At 44.1% G+C, this 10,335-nt stretch overlaps 1 protein-coding gene across 2 annotated transcripts; it reads right to left on the bottom strand.

Moving 5' to 3' along the window:
• On the bottom strand, positions 5,998 to 9,306 carry LOC110435367 (F-box/LRR-repeat protein 25-like). 2 transcript variants are annotated; one of them, XM_021460854.1, is made up of 5 exons: positions 8,812 to 9,306; positions 7,806 to 8,707; positions 7,566 to 7,727; positions 7,309 to 7,465; positions 5,998 to 6,324 (listed from the first exon to the last, which is right to left on the bottom strand). In XM_021460854.1, the coding sequence occupies exons 2-3, from the start codon at positions 8,685 to 8,687 to the stop codon at positions 7,650 to 7,652; spliced, it is 960 nt and encodes a 319-aa protein (XP_021316529.1). In that variant the 5' UTR covers positions 8,688 to 8,707; positions 8,812 to 9,306; the 3' UTR covers positions 5,998 to 6,324; positions 7,309 to 7,465; positions 7,566 to 7,649. The 2 variants fall into 2 exon arrangements, with proteins under 2 accessions (XP_021316529.1, XP_021316528.1); XM_021460853.1 differs by having other exon boundaries at positions 5,998 to 6,197; positions 8,812 to 9,296.

The following is a 10,335-nucleotide window of genomic DNA, read 5'->3' on the forward strand; positions in this document are numbered from 1 at the left end:
CCACACATGCATGGTTAGAGAGAAATTAGCAGGGGTCATTAGAGCTCTTCTGTATGTCATGGTTCTATTCGTGGAGTTCTTGGCAGAGAATCGGTACAGACAAATACAAGGAAAAAATACAGAAAAATACTACAGAAAGACAGAGAAGAGCAAGGAGATGCTCATGAGCTGCTCACCTCGTCTTGCGACGACAGTCGAGCTCGGCTTGTGCGTATGGCCGTATACGGTATACGCGAAGTGAGAGTGAGTGAGCGAGTGAGTGAACGTGCTTCTCGGGTGGTGAGAGTGAGCACCCGAGAGTGCCTTTTTATAGGCCAGAGTGCTCAGCTCGTTGCCATTAAAAATGCTACTGTAGCGCATGGTCGGTGCCTAATTTGCATGCACGATGCATGCAAATGGACGGTGCCTAATCACCGTGTCCTTGCATGCAGGTGCATGCAAATGGACGGTGCGTGATGTCCTGCATTCATGCATGCATGCATGAGATATATATTCGTGTGTGTGCACTGCTATGTTTTCTTGCATGTAAGCTTGCTGGTACTCGTTGTTATTTGTGCGCGAAAAATATGGATGGATTAGATGGAGATACTATAGAGCTCAAATTATTTTATAGTTTTTGAAATATATTTTGAAAATAATTTTTTTATTGCGAGTGATTTTTGAATGTGAATTTTTGGGATGTTACAGTTGAAGAGCTAGCGCAGAAGGGATTCATGCTGATCACGGCTAAAGCGCTCATGAATCAGGGCATAGAAGGAAGTCCAATCAATGGATGCAAGTTGGTGCTCGATGGACTGCAACCAGCGTTTAACGGCTCCCGTGAAATGCATTGTCGCCACCCGTATCCACATGGGTTGTTCAACCGCATACATCTCAAAGTAGTTAGAGGCACAGGTGATCCAAAATTGAGTATGGTCACCATCAAATTTGGGAAAATCGAGTTTAGGGAGGCGGCCCAATTGGGTGGGTTGGAAGTGGGTGGAAGGGGCGGGAGCAGCAGAGGTGGTCAGCATTGGGTGAATTGGCTGAGGCAATTGGTAGGAAGTGGTTGGGTGGTGCTGGATTTGGAGGGGAAGAGTACTGGCGGGTGGTAAGCTTGGTGTGTGGGGTTTGGGAAGGGATCGGGAGGGTTTAGGGTAGAGGAATGGGATTCAAACGGGGAAAAATGGAAGAGGACGGGAAGAGTTCATACCATGGTTGAGGGGTGGGGCTATGGTCGTCACCGACCCATACCCCTGCTCGCAGTGCCAGCTGGGCCAGTCGACCTTCTCTCCGGCAGATGGGCGCGCGGAGGCCGACTCGAAGATGCGAACGGCGCCGTGCTGAGCCGAACGCAGGTCCGGGTTGGAGGAGCGGCGGATCTCACGACGGATGTCGTAGATCGAAGCCTCCACCCACGGGCGCCACTCGTCGAGCACCTGGTGCGCGTTCTCCAGGGCTTCCACCCGATCATCCCTCTCATCGCGGATCTCCGTGAAGCGGATGAGCTCGATGTCGTCCGCGCGCTGCTCCAGTTCTCCGACGCGACGCTCCATGGTCCTGCCCCAATCATCCGCCACCACGTTCTGCTCCGTTTGGTCAGAGCAGAACCTCTCCATCGCAGCGACGCGAGGAGGTAGCAATGGGAGATCGGCGCAAGACCTTTCCAGCGTGAGGAGGCGCCGATCCGCCTCCACAGCTCGCTCCTAGATTGAGGCCTCAGACTCCGCGAACTTGGCTTCCCACTTGGCGTCGAAGGAATCGAAGCGCCGAAGCACCTCTTCGAAGGCCGTCTTGACAGTTGGATCCATGACGCCTCGAGACCTCTGCAGGCGGGTGTAGTGGATGTGGCCGCCGAACGAATCCAGCGCGAAGGCACCGAACCGGTAGCTTTGATACCAGTGTTAGACCTCCGCTCGCTGCGGCGGAGATCCGGAGAGATCGAGATCGGCGAGAAGGAGGAAGGAAGAGTAGCCCACCGGCAGAGAGCCGGTTGGGGAAAAGTTGATAGGGTTTTTGGTTATGATTTTTCTTACAGACTCCATCCTCACTCTACTACTTAACCCTTGTTACAGAAGACTTGGCCTCACAGGTCGAACATGCCCACTCCGGGCCAGCCAGACGAACACTTGGCTTCTTGGGCCTCTTGCTCTGCTTGGGCCTTGGTATAGCTCCTGGTTCACCTGGGTGAGGGCTGCTGACAGATACCTCTATTGTGAGGCACATCATGCTAGACCTCTATTGTGGCAAATTGATCATCCTGCATTCAAGGGTGCCAAGCGCAAGGCCGGAGAGGCAATTAGCTAGGAAGGCTGCGCACAAGGAAGCAAGGAATGAAGTTGCATTAAATATCGAGAAGGCATTCGTCGCTCTGGCCCAAGCCTCCGGCAACGGGCCTCCGCTTCGCTCCGTCAGAAGTCGGCCTTTATAATGTGCAACTGAATTTGGAACATATTCAACACTCTGGCGTACATGTGATGAGTTTCTTCTCTAGCGACCTATTCAAGTGCACTAGGGTTGTTTCATGGCTTTTTTGCGTGTAAAATTCCATTGTGCTTTGATTTGGCCATGGTGGCGACAGCAGGGGTGTGCCATTTGATTCGATTCCGTGACTTAGTTTGCATGTAAAATCCCTTGGTCGATTCGTGGACCCTAGTGTTGGGGAGAATGGGGTTGAGCACTTATGGGGAGGATTTCTGAAATAGGTTTTCTATCCTTGTACTTTCGGCGGCTGTCTTCTTAATTGGCAATCACGTCGCCTCCCAAGCCTTCTATTCAAACCTCCTTCCTTCTCGAAGCCAAGAACACAGTGGAAGAACAGAAGAACTAGGAGCAGGTGTTTGAGAACTTTGACTTGCTCTTTACTCAGGTCAATGACATTGGCTTAGCCCAACAGTAGCCGAAGGCACAATTGGATCTCACCAATAAGGCTGTTGAACATTAGAGCGTAGATTGCCAAGCAATCAGGCTACAGACAAAGCAGTGGCCAAGCTGACACTTTGCAGCTTCAAGGAAGATGAGGATGACAAGCCCACTTAGACTCTCCGAGCTCATACCAATCGGCAATGCTAGAAGATGATGATCTTTCGTTTGATAATACCACGTTTGCTGCGAATAAGCCTCGTCAGCCACACTCCACTGCACGAATTGTATAACAACCACAGGTACTATTTCCCAAATTTCAGTTTCCTAAGTTCAATATAGTCTGCATAATTTACTGAAAAAATTCAAGTAAAATAATGCCTCAGTAAGTTGTAGTATATAAGATGTGCTTAAAGCATACAATTAAAACAATGTTGGTCAGGATTAACATCATGCTTAAGAATTTTAATCATCCTAGAATTTAGCATATTTTTCTTTTTTTTCCTTTATAAGGTTAGAATTTTTCCTTCGAGTGGCCAGAGACTCTAGCATCTCCTTGGATGCGACGGGAATGTGCTGGGTCAAAAATACACATTATTTATTTGTAGCAAAAAAAACAAATGAATGTATCCTCAGTAGTCTTCACTGGCCAAATAAGTACTCCCTCTATCTCAAAAAGACTGTTGTTGTTGACTTTGACCAATCATGTTTGACCGCTCGTCTTATTCAAATTTTTTGTACAAATTCTAAAATAGATAAATGATTATTAAAGTATCTCTAATGATCAAATAAGTCATATTAAAATAGAAGTCAACAACAACGGTTTTTTTTTGAGACGGAGGGAGTATGCAGTATTAATTAACGTTCATCAGTCTGGCGCAATCCAGTAAGCTCAGCCGGCACACGTGTTGCTACGTAAAAAAAAACCGACTAAATACGATTTTTGTCTGTACCAGGCGTTGCACTTGACTGGTACGGCTCGTTCAAGCCACAAATCAATTTGCTCGTGGATCACACAATGGGAGAGCTGTAAGCCATGTTTCAAGGTTTCAGAAAGAGATCAAATCTGAACTAGACCTGTTTGCATGCATCTAAAGGCAGGACGAGCTGAGGAACCATTAATTACATGATTACCTTGAACATTTCACTCAGCTCAGAGAGCCCAAGCACCATATCTCTGATAACACTAAGCAACCACAATGTTGCAAAAAAGTAGTCCATAAACTTTAGAATATTGTTTACCAGAAAAGTAGTCCATAGACTTTAGAATATTGTTTACCAGTTAGCTAAAACATTGCAAAGAAAGTCTATAAAATAGTCCAATGGTAAGGTATCCATAAGAGATAAACAAATATTTTTTTCTCTCTCTTGCTTCTCGCACTTGGCTTTTGTAACCGTATCGCTGCCGTCCACATGGGTTCCAAGGACATCAGGTTGGCCATTCGTGCTGCCCAAATTGTGGCCGCCTTGGCCATCTGTGCCTTGGAGGTCACCGCATAGGTGGTTAGCCATGGAGGTCATAGCCACCTTAGGCTATGTACAACGCAAAAATGCCTAAACTGACGATTCAAAAAAGAAGCTAATTTGTTTTCCTACAAGCGTTCAAACCTACAATGGAGTAGATTAGTTTTGTGTGCAAATCTAGGTTGTAACCGTTCATTTGCATACTTAATCATGTAGAAGCGCCGGCCGCTTAACTTGGCTGCGGACGCAAACTCAAGCGCCCTCTGAGCTTCCACGATGGCCTAAGAAAGCAAAAAAAAAATGCATGCAGCGCCGGTGCAAGCGCCTGTATTGTACGTGCTCTTAGAGCAACTCCAACACTACCCTAAACTTCACTTGGCAAATCTTGGATTTTGCCAAGTGTAAAGCTCAAATGCCAAGTGAAAAAAAGAGGCTTCTCCAACAGTTAGCTATTTTTTGGCAAATTTGGACTATCTTGTGATTCCTGAAAAATTCAGAGGGACTTTTATGCAAAAGTTGCAATCTATTTAAGGCATGCGTGCATGCTGAATGTGTGGGTCCCACCGCGTAGGCAGGATGCCAAGCGCTCCCAACGCTCCTAAATTTGAGCCACTTGGCCCTCTTTTTGCCAAGCATCCTATTTTGCCAAGTACATATAGGGTAGTGTTGGAGGAGCTTTTTTCATGTTTTGCCAAGATTTGCCAAGTGCATATAGGGTAGTGTGAGGTCACCGCGCCAATGGCCAGCCGTGGAGGTCATTGTGCCTTGGAGAGGTCGCGCTCTAGTTAAGGATGGGGGTGGTGTTTTACATGGATATCCGCGGTTTTTCTCTAGTGTAACTTAATAAACTAAATAAAAAAAGTGACAGAAAGAATTGTCAATTTAGTTTATTAAGTTAAACTAGAGAAGAACCATGGGTATCCTTTTGGAGCACCGTCCCCATCCTTAGCTCTAGCGGCCACGCCTTGAGGTTGATCTGGTGTGGAGATGCCATCCAGATGAAGGGCGAGGCCAGCAAGAAGAGATGATCGCAACAAGAGGGAGGGACTGGCGGCGGCTGCATCCCCTGAGCAACGGGTTTGACAGAGGAGGTGGGAAAATAGATATGTTATTCCACAACCAAAGACACAACATTGTGACAATAACACAATAGCTATAGGCTATAGCCCACTGGCACAAAACTGCTCATATAGACTATCCAGTTCATATATAAAGTGGTTGCTCTAATGGCTGCCCTTAAAGGACTTGGTGTCAGGCAGTGTGCGTCCCACTTTAAAACCCAGAAGTCGTTTGATATTTGCCAAATACTACTTTGAGAATCAAACAAAGTAGAACATTGCCATGGAGATCACATGCTGGTTTCCTTTTTACTCAATATAATGCAGACAAGGTCGGTTACCAATCGTTCTTGAAATAGGAAAGCACACAATACACTGCATGCAAGCTCTCTGATTCGTTTACCACAACACTTAAACCAAACACCATGACCAAAGAAATCTAATACATTACAAATCCATTACGGTTTTTTTTTTTTTTTGAAAGAACCAACAACCATTTAACCAAAAACACTTCTATCAGGTATAGATATATTCAGAATACCTTTACCGACTTCATTGCTCTAGACTTTGGCTTGCGCAAAATGCGGTAACATCTGAACATTTTAGCCATTGCAGCAGTGCTAGAGACAATCGATAGGCCAGAATATCAAACTTCGAGGAATATAAGTGATCGCTCCTTAGCAAAGGTTCAACATTGCAAGCAAAATGTGCTATTAGGTTTCTGATACATCATTAAAGGAAATGAACATATAAAAATAGTAGAATTAGCTTGAGCAAGCTCCTATTAAGCGAGATGGTAGCCTGAACTGCATAGCATGGTACCACGCCAGCTACCTGATTACAGACAAATATGACATCATTAATTCTTGTGCTGCTTTAGTTGATCAAACTTAACCTTGACTTAATTAAGTGCCAGTAGGTCAGTTCTCATGCATAGCCTTCTATCCGCTGAACTGGAACCCTTTACATATATCAAAGGCATGCTATCAGTTGAGGAGCATAAAAAAATACATGAGAAACACATAGAAACGGTAACAATACTAAGACAGGAAAAAACTTCCACACGAAAAGAAAATAACCAAACCGTATAATATGACAATATGTATCATTCTCGAAAAAAATATTATTTAGAATAATAGGACATCGCCATTTAAATGAAAATGTTACACAATAGTTGTATTAGTAGTCCCTCCATTCTTTTTTACATATCATTAATTCTGTCCTAAGTCAAACATTTCTAGCTAGGACCATCAATTTTAAGAAATTTGTACATGTTAACAACATAAGATTTAGTATGTTTTTAGATTCTCTATGCCAAATATTTTCTTATATGAATTTCTTAAAATTGATGATCAAAGATGAAAATGTTTGACTTAGAATAAAACTAATACGATACGTAAAAAAGAATGTAGTGAGTATTATATATTCACAATGCATGGTGTCATATATTTTAGAGTAACCACGGAAAATTAATGGTCGTGCTGCTCTGAAGTGCTAGAAAATTTCTGAAGAAGTCTTAACAATTTCCAAATCAAAAGAACATGCAGCAATAAAAGTTGGCACCAAAATTAGCAACCCAATGAGTGAAGGAAACCAAATCCGTCCTTCGTTCTCATTTTTTAAAAAAAAGTGCATTGTGGTAAAACACTATTCATCTATTTTTTTTAACTCAATGGCAGGAGCTCTGCCTTTCAAATAATGGTCATCTTTTTTATGTTTCAGGCAGAAACAAAGAAAAAATCAAATGATACAATTGAAATTTACTGCAGTACAATGTTCTAAGTTAATGTTGATGATAAGACAACTAGACAAGGAAACAAAATGTAACAAAATGATTGTCACCACGCAAAAGTAAAATTACTTTGGTTCAGAGAACTAATAGCTAGTATTACTACTCAGTACAGCTAAATAAGGAAAACAAGAACAATGATGTGAGTTAACTTACATATGTTAAGTTTCTTACTAAGAAACGTCAAAACATTGCAAACTCTCTTGTCATACACTTCACAGTTGACTTCAAGTGTCTTAAGGTGTTGTGATATTTCAGTTGATATCTCCATTGGTTTGCAGCTCAGTTTAATCTCCACATTATGTTTAGGTCCCTGTAGCAAACATAACGATTTTGCGAAGATCAATCCACAAACTGAAACAATAATTTATTCTAGTTTCTATGACATAGCAGTTGCATTTGAAATTATATACCTCTGAATATAGTTGAAGAGTGAGCTTCTCTAACACCGGTGAAAGTTTGAGGAGGCAAGCTAGGGCACTGAAATCAGCAGGCTCTCACCAGTATTCATCAAGGAGCAAATACTTCAACTTGTTGAAACTAGAGCAAAATTTCAAGTCCCTTCTGAAAATAAACTAGACAATGCAAACAAAGAAACATCAATAAAACTTAAATGTAAGCATGAACATTACAACTCAAGTGTGTAAGGATACCATGTCGGTCTCAGGAGATATCAGCATCAAGTTCTGAACTTCCGATAAACCTTGCAAGATAATACTTTGGTTGCTCTCATCATCAGAGTCAAGGGTAACCAGATCATAACTGTGGATTATTTTGACAAATGCTGTGAGTAAGGATGGAAACATCTGAAGCGATGGAGTATTGCCATCACAGACTTCAAGCCATAGTGAAACAAGATTCGGGGCACAGATAGGCAAGCGCCATTCTTCACCAAAAGAACAAGACTGGATGTTTAGACGCTTTAGGGATTGTGACGAAATGAGTAAGGCATACGCTAGGTAGCTCTGAACAATCTCAAGGTCTTCCAAAACTGGGCAGCAGGAGAAGTCAAGAAACCTGCTATCCCTATCCATACTCAAGTCGATTCGATAAAGCTCTAGCTTCTTCAGGTATTGGGAGATGAAGAAAGGATGGCCATCGAGAAAAGGAATGTCCCCACAATTGCCTGCACAGATGAGCTGGAGCACCCGGACTTTGCACTGGAGAGCTATACGGATCCAAAGGATGGTGCTTCTCATCTCGTCCTCATCAAACTCGAGGAGACGGAACTCGCAGGTATCGACCGGCATGCCTCCGCGGATTCGCAGGCGCAGCAGATGGTCCACGAACTCCTGAATCTCCACCGTGGACTCTGGTTCCTTCATTCTGCCGCACAAGAAGCGCAGGACAGTGGTGGACTCCCACATGTGGCGCCAGTTCTTGGCGAGCACACATGTCCGCACGACGTCCTGCGCCGGCAGGAAGGAGAGTATGTGCTGCAGCACGGCGTCCGGGAGGTTGCTGATATGGTCGCGGCCTTCGACCGGAGCTGCGGCGGCAGCAGACGCGATTTTGGGCGCTTTCTGCGGAAGCATCCTGCCGGTCGATGATACCACTGGGTGTGGGACAAAAGAAACAGTCAAAGAACTACATTGAAACAGCTAGCAAATCGATCCACGGAGGAAGACGAGGAGATGGATATGCATCTGCATCAATCACCTGGGAGAGAGGCGGCGGCGGCGGCGGCGGTGGCGGTGGCGGCGGCCGCGCAAGACGAATCGCTTCCGCTCGGCTCTGCTCTATCCCCTTCTCTCTCCCTCGCCCGTCCCTTCTTCCCTCCCGTCCCCCTTCGTCCCCTTCTCAGATCCGTGAGAACCTCCAAGGGGCGGGCAGCAGCGTCGGCCCCGCAAAGGAGGAGCGGCGAGGGCGGCGGCCCCCAAACTGCGAGAAGCAGCGAGGGCGGGCGGCCCCCGAGGGATGGACGGCTTGCTAGCTTAGAGCGGCGGCGGCTCAGGCGTGGGGCGGCTCGCGATTTGCTGGAGCAGAGCGAGGCGGCTCGGGCTCGGGCTCGGGCATGGGGCAATGGTGCTCTGGCGGGCGCAAGAACGACGGCGGTGGCGGTGGCGGCGGCGGCGAGTTGCAGCTCAGTCTCAATGACTCGCCGTCCTTTGGTGCAGTGTAGAATTTTTACTGTGGTTGACTGGTCAATCGCGCTTTACCTTCCTTCCACGGGAAGCTTCACCCGTGGTGTTAAAGTTTAATAGTATATCTATACTAATAATTAGTGTCCAATTATCAACTAGTTATTAGGCTTAAAAAATCGTTTCACAATTTATTCTCTATTTATGTTTTTAGTTTCGTAATATATTTAAATATTTTATATATGTATCTAAATATTCAATATGATAGGAGTTAAGGCTTACCGCTTGGAATATAAACATTCGATGTGATAAGAAATACTTTTCTATTTCTTGGGTGAAAATTTATTTATATTCAAATAAAATAGATATCAAGTAACAAAGCTCATAGGTGTCGTATAACTTGTCTAGCATTTTTAGAAGATATGATTTAATATATATCCATGTACATGAGGCTACATCATGCATATAGACTTAAGGTGTCTTTGCTGAATCTCTTATATTTTCATGACATTTTTTCCTGAATTAGACATCGATACTAGAAGCGACAAATAAACATATAACATTATAATAGAAAAAGGTCCATGTTGATCATCCGCCCCCTTTCACTGTCCCAACCACTTTGTGTTTGCTTCCTTATTAAATTTCATCACACCGTCAATCACCAACTTGTCTCACTTCTTCTATAGTTACCTTTTTTCAACATGATTCCCTGCAAGAATCTATATGATACCTCGACAAAGTCCATAGTGTTCAAATGATTATTCGGCCGATTCCTTTTTCTATCTTGTTCAGTGAACAACTTTTGCAAAAAAGCATGGTATGCTCATCATTCTAATCCATTAAATCACCGTCACCATGATTTCCCCACAACAATTTTAAAAATCTAATTCACATATATTTTGATATAATGATACCATGAAACAATCCTATAGTATTGCGGACCTCTAATTCATATACTTGACACTACACTCCATGATTAATTAAAGCTATAATAATGAAATTGGAATAGAAATTGATACATCATCATCTTTTTCCTCTTGCTAGGTGAAAGGTCCAAATGGCTAGAGGGGGGGTGAATAGCCTAATTAAAATTTCTACAAAC

The sequence above is a fragment of the Sorghum bicolor genome, chromosome 5 (genome assembly GCF_000003195.3).
Source record: "Sorghum bicolor cultivar BTx623 chromosome 5, Sorghum_bicolor_NCBIv3, whole genome shotgun sequence".
Lineage (NCBI taxonomy): Eukaryota > Viridiplantae > Streptophyta > Magnoliopsida > Poales > Poaceae > Sorghum > Sorghum bicolor.